General features: G+C 43.6%; 1 protein-coding gene and 1 long non-coding RNA gene across 2 annotated transcripts; both read left to right on the top strand.

Moving 5' to 3' along the window:
- Positions 1 to 3,181: 3,181 nt before the first annotated feature.
- On the top strand, positions 3,182 to 7,400 carry LOC148000234 (isopentenyl-diphosphate delta-isomerase 2-like). The gene is made up of 4 exons (XM_087591734.1): positions 3,182 to 3,400; positions 4,169 to 4,261; positions 4,712 to 4,842; positions 5,484 to 7,400. The coding sequence occupies exons 1-4, from the start codon at positions 3,259 to 3,261 to the stop codon at positions 5,799 to 5,801; spliced, it is 684 nt and encodes a 227-aa protein (XP_087447860.1). The 5' UTR covers positions 3,182 to 3,258; the 3' UTR covers positions 5,802 to 7,400.
- Positions 7,401 to 20,227: 12,827 nt separating this feature from the next.
- On the top strand, positions 20,228 to 21,748 carry LOC148000233 (uncharacterized). Its single transcript, XR_015641316.1, has 2 exons — positions 20,228 to 20,404; positions 21,103 to 21,748. It is a non-coding gene; the product is annotated as an uncharacterized LOC148000233 (long non-coding RNA).
- The last annotated feature ends 513 nt before the right edge of the window (positions 21,749 to 22,261 follow it).

Below are 22,261 nucleotides of genomic sequence, written 5' to 3'. Positions count from 1 at the left end.
CAACTGAGAGTTCTCACGGTCTGAATTTTATTTCTCCTTGATGATTAAATCACTGTGTAGAGAGAGCAGTGTCCTCAAATGAAGCTAACTGTGGGGAAGGGACACTCCTGGACGAAAGCCACCAAAGAAAGTCTCTACTGTTAGCCATCATTGTCGCTGTCTGGGTCTTCCTTTAATATGTGATATTTTTATCTTTATTAACTTAAGTATTTCTTATTTACATTTTGATTATTATTCCCCTTCCCTCTTTCCAGAGCAACATGCCCCTATCCCCTCCCCCTCCCCTTCTATATGGGCTTCCCCTCCCCACCCTCCCCCCATTACCGCCCTCCCCCAAACAATCACATTCACTGTGGGTTCAGCCTTCGCAGGACCCAGGGCTTCCCCTTCCACTGGTGCTCTCTCTAGGATATTCATTGCTACCTATGAGGTCAGAGTCCAGGGTCAGTCCATGTATTGTCTTTGGGTAGTGGCTTAGTTCCTGGAAGCTCTGGTTGGTTGGCATTGTTGTTCATACGGGGTCTTGAGCCCCTTCAAGCTCTTCCAGACCTTCTCTGATTCCTTCAATGGGGGTCCCGATCTCAGTTCAGTGGATTACTGCTGGCATTCGCCTATGTATTTGCTGTATTCTGGGTGTGTTTCTCAGGAGCGATCTACATCCGATTCCTGTCGGCCTGCACTTCTTTGTTTCATCCATCTTATCTAATTGGGTGGCTGTATATGTATAGGCCACATGTGGGGCAGGCTCTGAATGGGTGTTCCTTCTGCCTCTGTTCTAAACTTTGCCTCTCTATTCCCTGCCAAGGGTATTCTTGTTCCCCTTTTAAAGAAGGAGTAAAGCATTTGCATTTTGGTCATCCTTCTTGAGTTTCATGTGTTCTGTGCATCTAGGGTAATTCAAGCATTTGGGCTAATAGCCATTTATCAATGAGTGTATACTATGTGTGTTTTTCTGTGATTGGGTTACCTCACTTAGGATGATATTTTCTAGTTCCATCCATTTGCCTATGAATTTCAAAAGTCATTGTTTTTGATGGCTGAGTAGTATTCCATTGTGTAGATGTACCACATTTTCTGTATCCATTCTTCTGTTGAAGGGCATCTGGATTCTTTCCAGCTTCTGGCTATTATAAATAAGGCTGCTATGTACATAGAGGAGCACGTGTCTTTGTTATATGTTGGGGCATCTTTTGGGTATATGCCCAAGAGAGGTTTAGCTGGGTCCTCAGGTAGTTCAATGTCCAATTTTCTGAGGAACCTCCAGACTGATTTCCAGAATGGTTGTACCAGTTTGCAGTCCCAGCAGCAATGGAGGACTGTTCCTCTTTCTCCACATCCTCGCCAGCATTTGCTGTCACCTGAGTTTTTGATCTTAGCCACTCTCACTGGTGTGAGGTGAAATCTCAGGGTTGTTTTGATTTGCATTTCCCTTATGACTAAAGATGTTGAACATTTCTTTAGGTGTTTCTCAGCCATTCGGCATTCCTCACCTGTGAATTGTTTGTTTAGCTCTGAACCCCATTTTTTAATAGGGTCATTTGTCTCCCTGCGGTCTAACTTCTTGAGTTCTTTGTATATTTTGGATATAAGGCCTCTATCTGTTGTAGGATTGTTAAAGATCTTTTCCCAATCTGTTGGTTGCCGTTTTGTCCTAACAACAGTGTCCTTTGCCTTACAGAAGCTTTGCAGTTTTATGAGACCCCATTTGTCAATTCTTGATCTTAGAGCATAAGCCGTTGGTGTTTTGTTCAGGAAATTTTTTCCAGTACCCATGTGTTCGAGATGCTGCCCTAGTTTTTCTTCTATTAGTTTGAGTGTATCTGGTTTGATGTGGAGGTCCTTGATCCACTTGGACTTAAGCTTTGTACAGGGTGATAAGCATGGATCGATCTGCATTCTTCTACATGTTGCCCTCCAGTTGAACCAGCACCATTTGCTGAAAATGCTATCTTTTTTCCATTGGATGGTTTTGGCTCCTTTGTCAAAAATCAAGTGACCATAGGTGTGTGGGTTCATGTCTGGGTCTTCAATTCTATTCCATTGGTCTATCTGTCTGTCTCTGTATCAATACCATGCAGTTTTTATCACTATTGCTCTGTAATACTGCTTGAGTTCAGGGATAGTGATTCCCCCTAAAGTCCTTTTATTGTTGAGGATAGCTTTAGCTATCCTGGGTTTTTTGTTATTCCAGATGAATTTGCAAATTGTTCTGTCTAACTCTTTGAAGAATTGGATTGGTATTTTGATGGGGATTGCATTGAATCTGTAGATCGCTTTTGGTAAAATGGCCATTTTTACTATATTGATCCTGCTAATGCATGGGAGATCTTTCCATCTTCTGAGGTTTTCTTCAATTTCTTCCTTCAGAGTCTTGAACTGTTTGATTGTGTTTTCCTGGAATTCTTTCAGGGATTTTTGTGATTCCTCTCTGTAGGCTTCTACTTGTTTATTTATGTTTTCCTGTGTTTCTGTAAGGGAGTTCTTCATGTGTTTCTTGAAGTCCTCCAGCATCATGATCAAATATGATTTTGAAACTAGATCTTGCTTTTCTGGTGTGTTTGGAAGAGCTTGAAGGTGCTCAAGACCCCATATGTACAACAATGCCAAGCAACCAGAGCTTCCAGGGACTAAGCCACTACCCAAAGACAATACATGGACTGACCCTGGACTCTGACCTCATAGGTAGCAATGAATATCCTAGAGAGAGCACCAGTGGAAGGGGAAGCCCTGGGTCCTGCGAAGGCTGAACCCACAGTGAATGTGATTGTTTGGGGGAGGGCGGTAATGGGGGGAGGGTGGGGAGGGGAAGCCCATATAGAAGGGGAGGGGGAGGGGATAGGGGCATGTTGCTCTGGAAAGACGGAAGGGGAATAATAATCAAAATGTAAATAAGAAATACTTAAGTTAATAAAGATAAAAATATCACATATTAAAGGAAGACCCAGACAGCGACAATGATGGCTAACAGTAGAGACTTTCTTTGGTGGCTTTCGTCCAGGAGTGTCCCTTCCCCACAGTTAGCTTCATTTGAGGACACTGCTCTCTCTACACAGTGATTTAATCATCAAGGAGAAATAAAATTCAGACCGTGAGAACTCTCAGTTGCCCGTGTAGCTCACTGTCTGATCACTAAAGCCTCATCCTTCTCGTTACACTTCCATATCTGCACATGCTTCCGGCGCTGACATTGGAGGGGCTCACACACCTCTCTCCCCTTATGCTTTCTGTTTATACAAGAGGCCGTTGGTGTTCACAGGTATGTTCCAGGCAAGCAAAACCCACCTGAATGAACTCCAGATAAAACGCCTGGAGGAGATCCTCATTGTCATTGACAAGCAGGACCAGATCATTGGGGCCGACACCAAGAAGAACTGCCACCTGATGGAAAACATCAACAAGGGTGAGTGGAAAGGAGGGTGCCATGTGCAGGCCTGGTGCCATGGGCCACTCTGAGCCATGCAGGGTCAGGAGGCAGCTGTCCAGCGGGTGCTGCTGCGGCTGCTGCTAACTTGATAAGGCTAACACTACCATCAGTGCACTGGGTGATGCAGACTGTGACTGCTGCCTCGAAGGGATTGGGAAAGTCAGAAATTGTAGCCAAGCTGGGGGTGGCGCTGTACATCTTTAGTCCCAGTAGAGAAGCAGAGACAAGTTATCTCTGTGAGTTCAAAGCCAGCCTCTTCTCCATAGGCAGGCCTGTCAGGTCTATATGTGTCTCAAGGAAAAGGGGGTGGTGGGAGACACCCCACTGTGAGCCCTCTAGGTGCCTCATGTGTCCCAACTTCCAGGCATAAGCAGTGACTCTGTGCCACTGGGCCATCCATATGCCTGCACAGTGTGGCCAAAGCAGCTAGGACACTTTCAAGTTATAGCTTTAGATTCACACAGTGGGGTTCAGCCTACCTTGCAAGGCTTACTTTACTTCTTGGCTCTCTAGGTTTTGTTTACAAGTGGAGGAAAATTGCAGTATTCACTTGCAGACTTACTGTGTGTAAATAAATACTGAGTCACCAAACGCCAGTCGACTGGCTTAGGTTCTATCCCAGCAAGAATCACCAGCCACTTCTGGTGCCATCATCCTGAGTTGCATGAGACTGAGAAAGAGATGGATATGCAGACTCCATGCTGACTCCAGCATGACCCTAACTTGCACATGCTCACTTTGCAGGCCTGCTACACCGAGGCTTCAGTGTGGTCCTCTTCAACACACAAAACCAGCTCTTGGTTCAGCGGAGAGCAGATGCCAAGTACACTTTTCCTGGTGAGCCACCCAGCTCAACCCCAGGGAGCACTGGAGTCTAACTTAGGGTTTGGGAACCTGACAGGGATGTGAGAGAACCCATCTGAGCACTCTTCCCTCCTAACCCCGTGTGTGTGTGTGTGTGTGTGTGTGTGTGTGTGTGTGCGTGTGCGTGTGAGTGTGAGAGAGAGAGAAAGAGAGACAGAGAGAGAAAGAGAAAGAGAGACAGAGAGACAGAGAGACAGAAAGACAGTCCCACTCCCACTCGATACAAGGATATTAAATTATAAGCATTTTGCAACTCGAATCAAGTTTTGAGATTTTATAATCTACTATTTGCATATAGAAGACCTGATACTGATAAAAGTCCAAGGTGAACCCACACTCTACACTAACTATGACCAGGAAGGAAATTGCTCCTATTCAATAAAGAGTGTTCTCTCTAAAGCAGCATGCTGTATGTTGCCCCAGGACATTTTACAGATTCCTGTTCTAGTCACCCTTTATATGTGCCTGAGGAGCTGGAAGAGGAGGATGCCGTGGGAGTGAGGAGGGCAGCCCTGAGACGTCTGCAGGCTGAACTGGGCATCCCCCAGGACCAGGTACCCACTCACTCCAACATGGAGCTCAATGAACTTTTTCATGTGCTCAGGGGTCTGTTTAATACGTAGAATGTCACATGACATTGCTGTCAAGTTTCATCCATCAAAAGCTGACCTAGGAAGTGTCTGCTGGCCTAACAGGGCTTCTGTCTTGCATAGGAAACAATGTTCCTGTGAAGTGCCCAACCCTGGTCCACAGGAGAGGCTATGGAACAAGGCACTGTATTGAAGCTGCTTTTCTTTCCATTCTCAAAAAGAAATCTTTCACATACCTGCATGTCCTAATGCTCAGAGCTGTGTTCAGCCTCATGTCCTGTTCACATGTGGTCTTCATTGTGAATGAAGAGTGAAGCTGTTGTTATAGAAATGGTGCCCTCGGGGCTGGGGATTTAGCTCAGTGGTAGAGCGCTTACCTAGGAAGCGCAAGGCCCTGGGTTCGGTCCCCAGCTCCGAAAAAAAGAACCAAAAAAAAAAAAAAAAAAAGAAATGGTGCCCTCTTCAATGTAATCCGCCTACACGCTAATAAAGTGCAAGTGCTTCAGAGGCACTCTATGAAAAGGACTGAGCAAAGGAATGAACTGTTTTGTTTTAATCTAAATTTTATCTATTACTGAATTAATAGTGTACCAACTTTGACACAGATTTCCATAATGGACATCATTTTTATGAACCGGATCTACCACAAGAGTCCTTCTGATGATATCTGGGGAGACCATGAGATTGGCTATCTTCTGTTGGTGAGGAAGGACCTTACGCTGAACCCAGATCCCAGAGAAGTGAGAAGCTACAGCTATATGAGCCAGGAGGACATGCAGGAGCTTCTGGACAGGGGGACCCGTGGAGAAGAGAAGATCACCCCTTGGTTCAGAACCATTGCAGAAGGCTTCCTGTTATCTTGGTGGCCCCATTTAGAGGATGTGTCCCCATTTGTGGAGCCTGACAAGATATATGGGCTGTGAGACGTGAGAAGTACAGTTTATAGGAGAGGTCATCTCCAACCCATGATTGAAGTACATAAGGGTGAGGGTAGTTATAGAAGTTGAGTGCTGAAATCCTTCAGCCACTTTGTCAGCTAAAATCCACCCTGTGAGTTTTAACTAGTTGTTCCCTTGATTGTTAGAGCTCTTAAAATGTTTTCCACTGCAGTCTACAGAAATAACACTTTCCTCCCTAAAAGTTCTGTGCGGTGCATCTGATATACTGTAGTCTCTGTAGAGCAGAGGCTCAGACCAGGACCACTGCGATCCCAGTTGTCTCTCTGCCTGTTATAGTCATCACTTGCAACTGCAGAATTCCCTCCGGTGGGATGTGTGCTGCATGGTTATAACAACATACAAGAGGAGTTTGTGGCTGGACGGGGGTTGGGCACCTTTGGTCACAGCACTCCGGAGGCAGAGGCAGATGGATCTCTGAGTTTGAGGCTAGCCAGATCTACTTAGTGAGTTCCAGAACAGCCTGGGCTACACAGAAAAACCCTGTCTCCAAAAACTAAAATAAATAAAAAGATAAAAAGGTAAGTAGATGATTGAAAGATAGGTAGGTAGGTAGGTAGGTAGATAGATAGGCAGACAGACAGAATAAAGTTAAAAGAGGCAGAAATTTGCATTTCTAATCAGGTTCATTAACTTCACAGAAGCTCGCGCTCATTTGGTGAGCCAAACCCCAGAATTCCAGTTGCTTTCAGGTCTACTTGTACGATATCTAGTAATGATTTACAAGAGAAAATACAGGACTGTTTAGGACAAATATAAAGAGAAATCAAAACTTTCATTTTCTTCAAAATGAGGAAGGGATGAATATTTTTGGCAAAATGCTATGCCTATATTATAAAAAATGTTGAATGTCTATTCCAAACTATCTTTAATCTATAAAAATCATGGAAACGCTGAATGCAGACTCTGGAGTCATTGGCTTGTTAGTCTGCGAAATGTAACTGTGATAAAATAGCTGGGAAGCAAACTTAGTACAGCAGGAACGATAGCTTTGGGTTTACTGTATCAAAGTCTCAATATGTGTTGTATGGCTCAACTGCTTTGGACCTAAGGTAAGACAGAAACCAGTAAGGTAAAAGCTAGAGCTATGAGGTAGGTAGAAGAGGGCAAAGTTCATGTTGGCAAGGAAGCACAAAGAGGGAGAGAGACGCACAGAGAAGAGTAAATCCTTCACAGGCATAACCCACGTAGGTCCCACCTCCTTAGAGCCCATTATCTATGAGTTCAATAGATTTGCCCACTGTTGCATGCAATAAGAAAGCCCCAATGTTCTAGTCACCTAAACTATCTATCATCAATCCTGCATCAGGGTCAACCCTTAAATGCATGGACTTTGGGAGAAACATTTCTGAAATAACTAATAACAATCAGACGAAAAAAACTAGCTATTTTGATTTTTCTTGGTTTTTGGATATTTTTTTTTAGTTTTTTTTTTTTGCGGGGGGTTGTTTTTTGACTAATGAGAAAAGTAATTTCTTGTTACTACAAAAACAAAATTTTTTTGTTAACTGCTTGTTAAATCCTTTGCCATTTGCTGTCTTATAGCATTCAGTCATTTTTCTCGTCAATAAATAAAAACTAAGAACAAATTACCTGTTCCTTCACTGATTATTGTATGGCCTATAGTCCTGGGGTGATTGTTGGAATAAGGAATTCATAGGATTTCAAGGTAGAACTGGTCACTTGGAGAGGAGGGCTTCTGTCATTAGGATCTCTTCTCTGTCATTCCTAGTCTTGTCCCTTGCCACATTTAGACTCAGTGCTTTTGTCCTGATGACATCCCCAGCAGAGTCGAGGAGTCATCTGCACTCGTCATCACCGACCCTTCTTGGTTGATTTCACACAGTGATGTTTCTCCCAACAACTTCCCAGCGCACTGTCGGGGAGCACTGATTCCAACGATAATTCAAAGATGAGTGTAGAGCCCATGACATCTATAGGTTTGCCACATTAAAGACCGTGGCTAGTGTATTCAATTTCCCATCTGAGCAGAGCCATTTCACACTTTGACAGTAATAGATCCTACTGTGAGGAGAGAATGTGATGCAGGCCTCAAAATGTTTCCCTGCAAGTCTAAAGATGTGGGTTTGATCCTCAGAACTCGGGTACAGATGTGAGGTGCAGGACCAGGTGAGAGGGCCTTACTGCTAAAAGCACGTGTGGGTCAAGACTGGCGAGCCCACTTCAATCCCCAGAACACACGTAAAGGTGAAGGGAGGAACCAACTGTGCAATTTTCCTCTGACCTCCCCAACAGTGCTGCGGCACATTCCACTCCCCATATTAATGATCGGTGTAATCATTTCATTGTAATCAATCACAGTACTAAGGCAAAGACAGGAAAATCCCTGGGGCTTACTGCTTCCTCAATCTAGCCTGATGGATGAGACAGTGAGAGATCCTGCTCCCAGGAGTTGGCTGGTGCTTGTGAGGCCGACACCCACCTTCCTGTGGTGTCTCTTGTACACATACAATCCCCATATGCAACTGAACATGTGAACCTGCACATAATGTGCACACGCATACAGCACACACATATAACACACACACACACACACACACACACACACACACACACACACACCCCCACTCACCTGATGAACCACTAAACTCCACAATGAGACCCAAGCAGGGCCATGTGTGACAGTAGACAGACAGATTCTCTCAGCCCAGCCACACCTGCCCATTCAGTCTACACTGACAAAACCTGCCCCAAATCCTTCTAAGGGTTCTGTTGTTGTTTTCACCAAGAATGCTCAGTCCTTCTTCACTTTCCAACTAAGACTCTGCATTGCAAACAAGCTTCCAAATACTCCTGCTGGTTCAGGGCTGAGCTTAGAATAGGAAAGATGACTGAAGTACCCACACCACACAGGACACGTCATTTAAACCCAAGCTCAAGCTCTGCTTGAAGTGGAACAATACACAGATCCTACTTGGGGTTTTTATTGCTGCAGTGAAACACCATAACCAAAGCAACTCAGGGAGGAGAAGGTTTATTTTTCTTATGCTTCTGACTACTGTTCACTACTGAAGGAAGTCAGGACAGGAACTCGGAGGCAGAAGCTGATGCACAAGCCATGGATGGGTGCTGTTACTGGCTTCTCCTCATGGCCTGCTCAGTGTGCTTTCTTATACAACCTAGGACCACCAGCCCAGCGGTGGACCAATGAACAATGGACTGGGCACTTTCCCTGTCAATCACCAATTTAAACAATGCCCTACAGGTCCTATGGTGGCGTTTGGCAACTGAAGTTTCTTCTTCTCCAATGATTGTAGCTTTGTCAAGTTGACATCATGCTAGACAGCACAACATACAAAATATTTTGACTTTTTCTACAAATAATATGTTCCAGCTTCAGAAAATAGTGATGGTTTGGGTGTATGTGTGTGTGTATGTGTGTGTGTGTGTGTGTGTGTGTGTGTGTGTGTGTGTGTGTCTGTGTGTGTATAAAATAAAAGCAAGGATGTGAAGAACCAACAAAATGATTGTCAGGCAATCTGGAGTCCCTAGTTAAATTTAAGGTCTACAACCCCTCACTGTTTTTACATACATACATGCATACATACATACATACGTACATACATACACTCAATATGTATTTATTGTTAATAGAGTCAAACAGAGCTAGGAGCCACTGTCAACTTTAATATTTACATGTGATCATTTTAGTGGCAGGGGGAGATGGTTCGACACTTGAGTGCTCACTGCTCTTCCAGAGGATCTCAGTTCAGTTCCCAACATGCACCTACATGATAGCTCAAAACCATTTGCAACACCAGCTCCAGGGGATCTGATGAATCTTCTGATATCTACCTGTTCCTGCACGCACATGGTGTGTGTGTGCAGGCCAATACACACACACACACACACACACACACAAACACACACAAAATAAAATAAAACACATACAAAATGTGAATAGTCTTGGTGTGACCTTCAGGGTAAGTAGCTTTACTCCTTTGGGCCAGTGCAGAGGCTCCATGTAAGTGACCACAGCCTAAGTATTTTATTTAATCAATAATTTGGCTAAGTAGCAATCTAATCTGTACGTCTAGACTAACTTTACATGAGTTCATTGAGATGCATGGTGTCGGGAATGGAAAAATGTTGGTTTTTATTTGTGTGTTCATTACAATAATGTGACTTTTAAAATTAATATATGTATGTATACATATATGTAACTTATATATAAAAGTAAAGATTTGATTTATTCAACATATTGTGTATATGTTTGAATTTTTTGAATTTCAGCTGAGATTAAAAAGACATTATATGAATAAAACTTAGAAAGGACTGAATATTTTTTCTGCAATGCAAAAAGAAGTCAAGCCTTGAAGAATCTTTAACACAGTGTGGCTCTTTCTGTAGACAGGCTCGTCCCAGTGTTAACTGCAATTTCCCTTCTTTCACTCTGAAACAGTAGATCCATGTGTTTTCCAGAGAAAGAAGACAGACCACTTACACCATGGAATGGCGCTCAAACACCTACTTGGTGAAACTTCAGTCATCTGCTACATCCCAGTCGTTGGCATAAAAACTGAATCCAGCGGGTGGAGGAGAGAAAGAAGATGGGCAGGGGCAGGAGATCAGCATAGTTCAGACCTACAGGGAGGGATGTTAAGACTTTCCTTAAGACTCCACTGCATCTTCTCAAGTGTCAGTCTGAGAAGTCTACATGGACAGAAGTAGACGCCTGAGTGAATGTGCATGGCCTGCCAGGGAGAGGGACGTTAGCATGCATGTACCTTGCGAGAGTGTGACGGGATGCGGCTGGGTAGGTGGCCTCCATACATAGTCTCTACTCCAGGCACTGATGCTTCAGATTTGGGGCCTTCATTTATTTAATTTTGTGTGCATTGGTGTGAAGTTGTCAGATCCCCTGGAACTGGAGTTATAGACAGTTGTGAGCTGCCTTATGGGTGCTGGGAATAGAACCTGGGTCCTTCAGAAGAGCAGACTGTGCTCTTAACCACTGAGCCGTCTCTCCAGCCCCCGCTCCTGCTTTTTCTATTTAAATTTAGTTTATTTTGCTCTGCTCTGACCTGACTACTGTATTGGAGATGAAAAGCATTCTGACATCGCTATGGACTTCCGTGTTCTAGACATGTACAACTACCTAATTCAAACTGCCGCCTCGGCCTTTTTGTATTATTTTATGTGCTTTTGGGGTTAAGTGCAATCAAGACTCGTAAATAATTTTACAGTGACTTGGGCCTCTGAGATCTCAGATAAACTACAGTGGAATACTTAACGCATGGTTTCCAGGAAAAAAGTTGCAAAACCTGTCATTTTTATTCGTCTATGCTGATGCACTGAAGTAGGCACACCCTCTGTCAGTCTCCAGTGGGAAGGGATAAGGACAGAGACCGTTTTGTCACAGAGCCAAATCTGAAAAGGTCTTCCAACAGAATACTACTGTGTTACCACATATAAAGGAAGTTGCAGCTGAGGCCGCCTGCCTCCACTCACTATGGGTTTCAGAGGCCGCACAAGACCCAACTTCAGAGAAGGTGAGAGCCTAGGTCTGTCTGTGCCTAACGGTTGGTATGTCAGAGTTGTGCTGTCAGTGCGGTATGTATCTCTCTGACCCAGGCACTCGTCTCCTGGCTTCCTTAGCATGATCACCCTGTATTGGGAGTGGGTTGCACTGGGGCTTGTTGGGACATTTATTTATCTATTCTGTAATAGTGCACATTGGGACTCAGGTCCTCTCTCACATTAAACAAGTTCCCTACCACTGAACTCTATTCCCAATCCTGGTCTTTTGATTTCTCCAATTCTACATATTGCAGGACTTCTTTTGTGAACAGGCAAGTATCAAATAAAAACATAGTCATGCAAACACTGACGGGGCCCAGGAGGATCCGGCACCTTCCAACACAATCTAGCACTGCAGTACCCCAAGATATCTGCTGGATATCTTGCCAGAAGCACACGTTCCAATTCAGTGGCAGCCCAGACCAGCTGCCCCACATTCACTTACACTTAAATCTGCACATGAAAGAATACACAACACTTGGTAAGATATTATTGCCCGACTGCTCCCAAACCCCTTGGGAGAGAGAGCTCGCCGCCCTTACAGGTGGGCACTCCTGAGACTGCAGAGCAGGAGAGACCACCAATACTGCCCACCCCTGCCCACATCCCTGGCCCAAGAGGAAACTGTATATGGCCTCTGGGAACCAGAAGATAGGGGCACTCTTATGGCAGACCCCCTGCAGTCCAGACACCTCTCAGACCTGAAGGGAATCAGTCAACAATTCTCTGCACCAACTCCCCTGGGAGGGAGAGCTAAACCTTCAGAGGGGCAGACACGCCTGGGAAGCCAGAAGAGACTACACTCTGCCCACATTTCTGACTCCAGAGGAAAACACCTAACGACATCTGGGACCCCGGTGCACTGGGGATCCAGGAAAAGGTGGCGCAGACACTCCTCGTTGCTGCCCTCGCTGAGAGCTCAAAAGAAGCCCGCCACAAGCAACTTGAGCTGCGGGACCACAGGTAAGACCAACTTTTCTGCTCCAAGCAACCTGCCTCATGGACTCAGGACACAGGCCCACAGGAACAGCTGAAGACCAGTAGACAGCAAAGACTGCACGCACAAAAGCAGAACACTTTGTTCCCATAACTGCCTGAAAAAAAAACAGGAAAACAGGTCTACAGCACTCCTGACACACAGGCCTATAGGACGGTCTAGCCACTGTCAGAAATAGCAGAACAAGGTAACACCAGAGAAAACCTGATGGCGAGACGCAAGCGCAGGAACCCAAGCAACAGAAACCAAGACTACATGGCATCATCGGAGCCCAATTCTCCCACCAAAGCAAATATTGAATATCCAAACACACCAGAAAAGCAAGATCTAGTTTCAAAATCATATTTGATCAGGATGCTGGAGGACTTCGAGAAAGACATGAAGAACTCCCTTAGTGAAACACAGGAAAACATAAATAAGCAAGTAGAAGCCTACAGAGAGGAATCACAAATATCCCTGAAAGAATTCCAGGAAAACATAATCAAACAGGAGAAGGAATTAAAAATGGAAATAGAAGCAATAAAGAAAGGACACAGGGAAACAACCTTGGATATAGAAAACCAAAGGAAGAGACAAGGAGCCATAGATACAAGCACCACCAACAGAGCACAAGAGATAGAAGAGAGAATCTCAGGAGCAGAAGATTCCATAAAAATCATTGACACAACTGTAAAAGATAATGTAAAACGGAAAAAGCTACTGGCCCAAAACATACAGGAAATCCAGGACTCAAAGAGAAGATCAAACCTAAGGATAATAGGTATAGAAGAGAGTGAAGACTCCCAGCTCAAAGGACCAGTAAATATCTTCAACAAAATCATAGAAGAAAACTTCCCTAACCTAAAGAAAGAGATACCCATAGACATACAAGAAGCCTACAGAACTCCAAATCGATTGGACCAGAAAAGAAACTCCTCCCATCACATAATAGTCAAAACACCAAACGCACAAAATAAAGAAAGAATATTAAAAGCAGTAAGGGAAAAAGGTCAAGTAACATATAAAGGCAGACCTATCAGAATCACACCAGACTTTTCGCCAGAAACTATGAAGGCCAGAAGATCCTGGACAGATGTCATACAGACCCTAAGAGAACACAAATGCCAGCCCAGGTTACTGTATCCTGCAAAACTCTCAATTAACATAGATGGAGAAATCAAGATATTCCATGATGAAAACAAATTTACACAATATCTTTCTACAAATCCAGCGCTACAAAGGATAATAAATGGTAAAGCCCAACATAAGGAGGCAAGCTACACCCTAGAAAAAGCAAGAAACTAATCGTCTTGGGAACAAAACAAAGTGAAGAAAAGCACACAAGCATAATCTCACATCCAAATATGAATATACCATGAAGCAATAATCACTATTCCTTAATATCTCTCAACATCAATGGCCTCAACTCCCCAATAAAAAGACATAGATTAACAAACTGGATACACAATGAGGACCCTGCGTTCTGCTGCCTACAGGAAACACACCTCAGAGACAAAGACAGACACTACCTCAGAGTGAAAGGCTGGAAAACAACTTTCCAAGCAAATGGTCTGAAGAAGGAAGCTGGAGTAGCCATTCCAATATCGAATAAAATCAATTTTCAACTAAAAGTCATCAAAAAAGATAAGGAAGGTCACTTCATATTCATCAAAGGAAAAGTCCACCAAGATGAACTCTCAATCCTGAATATCTATGCTCCAAATACAAGGGCACCTACATACATAAAAGAAACATTACTAAAGCTCAAAGCACACATTTCACCTCACACAATGATAGTAGGAGATTTCAATACCCCACTCTTATCAATGGACAGATCATGGAGACAGAAATTAAACAGAGACATAGACAGACTAAGAGAAATCACGAAACAAATGGACTTAACAGATATTTATAGAACATTTTATCCTAAAACAAAAGGATATACCTTCTTCTCACTACCTCATGGTACTTTCTCCAAAATTGACCAAATAATTGGTCATGAGACAGGCCTCAAAAGATGCAGAAAGTTAGAAATAATCCCATGCGTCCTATCAGACCACCACAGGCTAAAGCTGCTCTTCAATAACAATAAGGGAAGAACACCCACATATACATGGAAGTTTAACAATGCTCTACTCAATAATAACCTGGTCAAGGAAGAAATAAAGAAAGAAATTAAAGACTTCTTAGAATTTAATAAAAATGAAGGTACAACATACCCAAACTTATGGGACACAATGAAAGCTGTGCTAAGAGGAAAACTCATAGCTCTGAGTGCCTGCAGAGAGAAACAGGAGAAAGCATATATCAGCAGCTTGACAGCACACCTAAAAGCTCTAGAACAAAAAGAAGCAAATACACCCAGAAGGAGTAGAAGACAGGAAATAATCAAACTCAGAGCTGAAATCAACCAAGTAGAAACAAAAAGGATCATAGAAAGAATCAACAGAACCAAAAGTTGGTTCTTTGAGAAAGTCAAAAAGATAGATAAGCCCTTAGGCAGACAAACGAGAGGACACAGAGAGTGTGTACAAATTAACAAAATCAGAAATGAAACGGGAGACATAACTACAGAATCAGAGGATATTCAAAGAATCATCAGAACCTACTACAAAAGCCTATATTCAACAAAACTTGAAAATCTGGAGGAAATGGACAATTTCCTAGACAGATACCAGGTACCAAAGTTAAATCAGGAACAGATAAAACATTTAAACAACCCATAACTCCTAAAAAAAAGTAGAAGCAGTCATTAAAGTTCTCCCAACCAAAAAGAGCCCAGGTCCAGACGGGTTTAGTGCAGAATTCTATCAGACCTTCATAGAAGACCTCATACCAATATTATCCAAACTATTCCACAAAATTGAAACAGATGGAGCACTACCAAATACCTTCTATGAAGCCACAATTACTCTTATACCTAAACTACACAAACACCCAACAAAAAAAGAGAACTTCAGACCAATTTCCCTTATGAATATCGACGCAAAAATACTCAACAAAATTCTGGCAAACCGAATCCAAGAGCACATCAAAACAATCATTCACCATGATCAACTAGGCTTCATCCCAGGCATGCAGGGATGGTTTAATATACGGAAAACCATCAACGTGATCCATTATATAAACAAACTGAAAGAACAGAACCACATGATCATTTCATTAGATGCTGAGAAAGCATTTGACAAAATTCAACACCCCTTCATGATACAAGTCCTGGAAAGAATAGGAATTCAAGGCCCATACCTAAACATAGTAAAAGCCACATACAGCAAACCAGTAGCTAACATTAAACTAAATGGAGAGAAACTTGAAGCAATCCCACTAAAATCAGGGATTAGACAAGGCTGCCCACTCTCTCCCTACTTATACAATATAGTTCTTGAAGTTCTAGCCAGAGAAATCAGACAACAACAGGAGATCAAGGGGATACAGATTGGAAAAGAAGAAGAGAAACTATCACTATTTGGGGCGGGAGAGATAGCTCAGAGGTTAAGAGCACTGTCTGCTCTTCCAGAGGTCCTGAGTTTAATTCCCAGGAACCACATGGTGGCTCAGAACCACCTATAATCAGGTCTGGTGCCCTCTTCTGGCCTGTAGTGGCATACATGCAGGCAGAAAGCTGTATGATGTATACATAATAAATAAATAAATATTAAAAAAATATACCACTATTTGCAGATGATATGATACTATGTTTAAGCGATCCCAAAAGGTCCACCAGAGAACTACTAAACCTGAATAAACACCTTCAGCAAAGTGACTGGGTATAAAATTAACTCAAATAAATCAGTAGCCTTCCTCTACACAAAAGAGAAACAAGCCGAAAAAGAAATTAGGGAAACGACACCCTTCATTATAGTCCCAAATAATATAAAATACCTCGGTGTGACTTTAACCAAGCAAGTAAAAGATCTGTATGATAAGAACTTCAAGCACCTGAAGAAAGAAATTGAAGAAGACCTCAGAAGATGTAAAGAACTCCCATGCTAATGGATTGGCAGGATTGACATAGTAAAAATGGCCATTTTACCAAAAGCGATCTACAGATTCAATGCAATCCCCATCAAAATACCAATTGAATTCTTCAAAGAGTTAGACAGAAAAATTTGCAAAATCATCTGGAATAACAAAAAAGCCCAGGATAGCTAAAACTATCCTCAACAATAAAAGGACTTCCAGGGGAATCACTATCCCTGAACTCAAGCAGTATTACAGAGCAATAGTGATAAAAACTGCATGGTATTGGTACAGAGACAGACAGATAGACCAATGGAACAGAATTGAAGACCCAGAAATGAACCCACACACCTATGGGCACTTGCTTTTTCACAAAGGAGCCAAAACCATCTAATGGAAAAAAGATAGCATTTTCAGCAAATGGTGCTGGTTCAACTGGAGGTCAACATGTAGAAGAATGCAGATCGATCCATGCTTATCACCCCGTACAAAGCTTAAGTCCAAGTGGATCAAGGACCTCCACATCAAACCAGATATACTCAAACTAATAGAATAAAGGGGGGAAGCATGTCGAATACATGGGCACTGGAGAAAATTTCCTGAACAAAACACCAATTGCCTATGCTCTAAGATCAAGAATCGACAAATGGGACCTCATAAAACTGCAAAGCTTCTGTAAGGCAAAGGACACTGTTGTTAGGACAAAACGGCAACCAACAGATTGGGGAAAGATCTTCACCAATCCTACAACAGATAGAGGGCTTATATCCAAAATATACAAAGAACTCAAAAAGTTAGACTGCAGGGAGACAAAAACCCTATTAAAAAATGGGGTTCAGAGGTAAACAAAGAATTCACAGCTGAGGAAAGCCGAATGACTGAGAAACACCTAAAGAAATGTTCAACATCTTTAGTCATAAGGGAAATGCAAATCAAAACAACCCTGAGATTTCACCTCACACCAGTGAGAATGGCTAAGATCAAAAACTCAGGTGACAGCAAATGCTGGCGAGGATGCAGAGAAAGAGGAACACTCCTCCATTGTTGGTGGGATTGCAGACTGGTACAACCATTCTGGAAATCAGTCTGGAGGTTCCTCAGAAAATTGGACATTCAACTGCCTGAGGATCCAGCTATACCTCTCTTGGGCATATACCCAAAAGATGCCCCAACATATAAAAAAGACACGTGCTCCACTATGTTCATCACAGCCTTATTTATAATAGCCAGAAGCTGGAAAGGACCCAGATGCCCTTCAACAGAGGAATGGATACAGAAAATGTGGTACATCTACACAATGGAATATTACTCAGCTATCAAAAACAATGACTTTATGAAATTCATAGGCAAATGGTCGGAACTGGAAAATATCATCCTGAGTGAGGTAACTCAATTACAGAAAAACACACATGGTATGCACTCATTGATAAGTGGCTATTAACCCAAATGCTTGAATTACCTGAGATGCATAGAACACATGAACTCAAGACGGATGATCAAAATGTGAATGCTTCACTCCTTGTTTAAAAGGGGAACAAGGGGAACAAGAATACCCTTGGCAGGGAATAGAGAGGCAAAGATTAAAACAGACACAGAAGGAACACCCATTCAGAGCCTGCCCCACATGTGGCCCATACATATACAGCCATCCAATTAGACAAGATGGATGAAACAAAGAAGTGCAGGCCGACAGGAACCGGATGTACACCTCTCCTGAGAGACACAGCCAGAATACAGCAAATACAGAGGCGAATGCCAGCAGCAAACCACTGAACTGAGAACAGGACCCCCGTTGAAGGAATCAGAGAAAGAACTGGAAGAGCTTGAAGGGGCTCAAGACCCCATATGTACAACAATGCCAAGCAACCAGAGCTTTCAGGGACTAAGCCACTACCCAAAGACTATACATGGACTGACCCTGGACTCTGACCTCATAAGTAGCATTAAATATCCTAGTAAGAGCACCAGTGGAAGGGGAAGCCCTGGGTCCTGCTAAGACTGAACCCCCAGTGAATGTGATTGTTGGGGGGAGGTTGGTAATGGGGGGAGGATGGGGAGGGGAAGCCCAGATAGAAGGGGAGGGGGAGGGGATAGGAGGATGTTGACCCAGAAACCGGGAAGGGAAATAATAATCAAAATGTAAATAAAAAACACTAAAGTTAATAAAGATAAAAATAATCACAAATTAAAGGAAGACACAGAGAGCGACAATGATGGCTAACAGTAGAGACGTTCTTTGGTGGCATTCGTCCAGGAGTGTCCATTGCCCACAGTTAGCTTCATTTGGGGACACTGCTCTCTCTACACAGCGATTTAATCATCATGGAGAAATAAAATTCAGACCGTGAGAACTCTCAGTTGCCCGTGTAGCTCACTGTCTGATCATTAAAGCCTCATCCTTCCCGTTACACTTCCATATCTGCGCATGCTTCCTGCACTGACATTGGAGGGGCTCACACACCTCTCTCCCCTTATGCTTTCTGTTTACACAAGAGGCCGTTGGTGTTCACAGGTATGTTCCAGGCAAGCAAAACCCACCTGAATGAACTCCAGATAAAACGCCTGGAGGAGATCCTCATTGTCATTGACAAGCAGGACCAGATCATTGGGGCCGACACCAAGAGGAACTGCCACCTGATGGAAAACATCAACAAGGGTGAGTGGAAAGGAGGGTGCCATGTGCAGGCCTGCTGCCATGGGCCACTCTGAGCCATGCAGGGTCAGGAGGCAGCTGTCCAGCGGGTGCTGCTGCGGCTGCTGCTAACTTGATAAGGCTAACACTTCCATCAGTGCACTGGGTGATGCAGACTGTGACTGCTGCCTCGAAGGGATTGGGAAAGTCAGAAATTGTAGACAAGCTGGGGGTGGTGCTGTACATCTTTAGTCCCAGTAGAGAAGCAGAGACAAGTTATCTCTGTGAGTTCAAGGCCAGCCTCTTCTCCATAGGCAGGCCTGTCAGGTCTATATGTGTCTCCAGGAAAAGGGGGTGGTGGGAGACACCCCACTGTGAGCCCTCTAGGTGCCTCATGTGTCCCAACTTCCAGGCATAAGCAGTGACTCTGTGCCACTGGGCCATCCATATGCCTGCACAGTGTGGCCAAAGCAGCTAGGACACTTTCAAGTTATAGCTTTAGATTCACACAGTGGGGCTCAGCCTACCTTGCAAGGCTTACTTTACTTCTTGGCTCTCTAGGTTTTGTTTACAAGTGGAGGAAAACTGCAGTACTCACTTGCAGACTTACTGTGTGAGTCACCAAATGCAATCGACTGGCATAGGTTCTATCCCAGCAAGAATCACCAGCCACTCCTGGTGCCATCATCCTGAGTTGCATGAGACTGAGAAAGAGATGGATATGCAGACTCCATGCTGACTCCTGCATGACCCTAACTTGCACATGCTCCCTTTGCAGGCCTGCTACACCGAGGCTTCAGTGTGGTCCTCTTCAACACACAAAACCAGCTCTTGATTCAGCAGAGAGCAGATGCCAAGTACACTTTTCCTGGTGAGCCACCCAGCTCAACCCCAGGGAGCACTGGAGTCTAACTTAGGGTTTGGGAACCTCACAGGAATGACTAGTGAGAGAACACATCTGAGCATTCTTCCCTCCCAACCCCGTGTGTGTGTGTGTGTGTGTGTGTGTGTGTGTGTGTGTGTGTGTGTGAGAGAGAGAGAGAGAGAGAGAGACAGAGAGAGAGAAAGAGAGACAGAGAGAGAGAAAGAGAGACAGAGAGACAGAGAGACAGAAAGACAGTCCCACTCCCACTCGATACAAGGACATTAAATTATAAGCATTTTGCAACTCGAATCAACTTGTGAGATTTTATAATCTACTATTTGCATATAGAAGAGCTGATACTGATAAAAGTCCAAGGTGAACCCACTCTCTACACTATGACCAGGAAGGAAATTGCTCCTATTCAATAATGTTCTCTCTAAAGCAGCATGCTGTATGCTGCCCCAGGCCATTTTACAGATTCCTGTTCTAGTCACCCTTTATATGTGCCTGAGGAGCTGGAAGAGGAGGATGCCGTGGGAGTGAGGAGGGCAGCCCTGAGACGTCTGCAGGCTGAACTGGGCATCCCCCAGGACCAGGTACAAACTTACTCAGCATGGGGCTCAATGAACTTTTTCATGTGCTCAGGGATCTGTTTGATACATAGAATGTCACATGCCAGTGTTGTCAAGTTTCATCCATCAAAATGGTCACTTAGGGAGTGGCTGCTGGGCTAACATGGCTTCTGTCTCCCATAGGAAACAGCATTCCTATGCAGTGCCCAACTTTTTTTACAGGGTGTATGTGTGTGTGTTTGTGTGTGTGTGTGTTTGTGTGTGTGTGTGTGTGTGTGTGTGTGTGTGTGTGTGTGTGTGTGTGTGCGTGTGTAAGTAAGCCTGGCTGTCCTGGTTCTTGCTTTGTAGACTAGGCTAACCTGGATCTCGCAATGATCTGCTTGCCTTGCCTTAGTACTGGGATTAAAGGCGTGTACTACCATCACCAGCCCTCCAGTGCTTTTATTTGCATTTTCTAAAAGAAATCTTTCCCGTAACTGTATGTCCTACACTACATAACTGTGTTTAGCCTTATGTCCTGTATACATGGTCTTTACTGTAAGTGAACAAGGAAGCCATAGTGACCAGGAAATGAAACCCAAGGTCGGTGCTCTCTTCATTGTGATTTGCCTACCATCTACTTGAAGCTTCAGTGCTTGTGTGGCATTCTGGAAAGGAATGAGGAAAGAAATGAGCTGTTTTCTATCTTTTCTCTGTTATTAATACTATAACAACTTTAACAGATTTCCATAAAGGACATAACCTTCATGACCCGAAAATACCAAAAGTGTCAGTCAGATGCCGTCTGGGGAGACCATGAGATTGGCTATCTTCTGTTGGTGAGGAAGGACCTTACGCTGAACCCAGATCCCAGGGAAGTGAGAAGCTACAGCTATATGAGCCAGGAGGATGTGCAGGAGCTACTGGACAGGGAGGCCCGTGGGGCAGAGAAGATCACCCCATGGTTCAGAAGCATGGTAGAAGACTTCCTGTTGCCTTGGTGGCCTTATTTAGAGGATGTGTCCCCATTTGTGGAGCCTGACAAGATATATGGACTTTGAGGGGTGTAGAAAAGTAATGGTTGAAGCAGGGATTGGGTGTGGGAAATGACAGCAGCTAAGAGTACTTGCTCCTGTTCACTCTTATGACCTCTGTGGGTACCTGGAATGAACTATGTGGTATACATACAGATCAAGGCAAAGACCTCGTGTGCATAAAATTATAAAATGTCTCAAAAACAAAGTTCTTTAATAACCCATGGGTAAAACTGGCATGTATGACAGAACCTTGAGTTCTAATTTCCTTTAATTGCTTGCACTAAATAAAATTCAAGCTCTTCATTTCATTTAATTGCTTCCTCTTTCTCTCCAGCTCAGAATATTTCTGTATCATCTATGGAAAAATATCTCTTTTCTCCTAAAACCTCCCCGTGGTGTCACCACCGTCCCTTGTGTTACATAGCCTCACCTGATCAGGGCTCTCTCTGTAGGCAGCATGTGGTGCGTGAGGATTACATAAGAGCTTTGTTGGTTTTCACCGGGTTCACAGATTTCACAAGGACTCTTTGTGGAGCTGATGAGCTTAATCAAGTACTTCCTGTTGAATTTTTACCTAGGCCACTGCTGACCCCCAGTACAGAACATTAAGCCTGTCTTCTACATGTTAAATAACGGCCAAAAAGCAAGCAGCTTAATGTTCGTCAGTATAGATCAACGAATAAATTTGCCTGGTCAAATGTTATTGTGAATATACTTACCAATAATGATGGAAACACATAATCTTTACTATGAGAATTGTGCTAGAAGATTCAGTCATCAAAAAACTCCCTGTTCCCCATAGTACTGGGTATGTTTCTTTTCTTTTTTTCAAAGACAGGGTCTCACTATAAGCTCTGGCTGTCTT

This window comes from Rattus norvegicus, chromosome 17 (genome assembly GCF_021556685.1).
Source record: "Rattus norvegicus strain SHRSP/BbbUtx chromosome 17, alternate assembly SHRSP_T2T, whole genome shotgun sequence".
Taxonomy (NCBI): Eukaryota; Metazoa; Chordata; class Mammalia; order Rodentia; family Muridae; genus Rattus; species Rattus norvegicus.
Note: the sequence above shows the minus strand (reverse complement) of the source record. Positions and strands in the feature narration are given on the sequence as shown.

Bases quoted from the DNA above. Each gene is read 5' to 3' on its own strand.
- LOC148000234 (XM_087591734.1), top strand. From the start codon at position 3,259: ATGTTCCAGGCAAGCAAAACCCACCTGAATGAACTCCAGATAAAACGC. The intron at 3,401-4,168 runs GTGAGTGGAAAG...CTCACTTTGCAG, and splicing joins GATGGAAAACATCAACAAGG to GCCTGCTACACCGAGGCTTC. The intron at 4,843-5,483 runs GTACCCACTCAC...ACTTTGACACAG, and splicing joins TGGGCATCCCCCAGGACCAG to ATTTCCATAATGGACATCAT.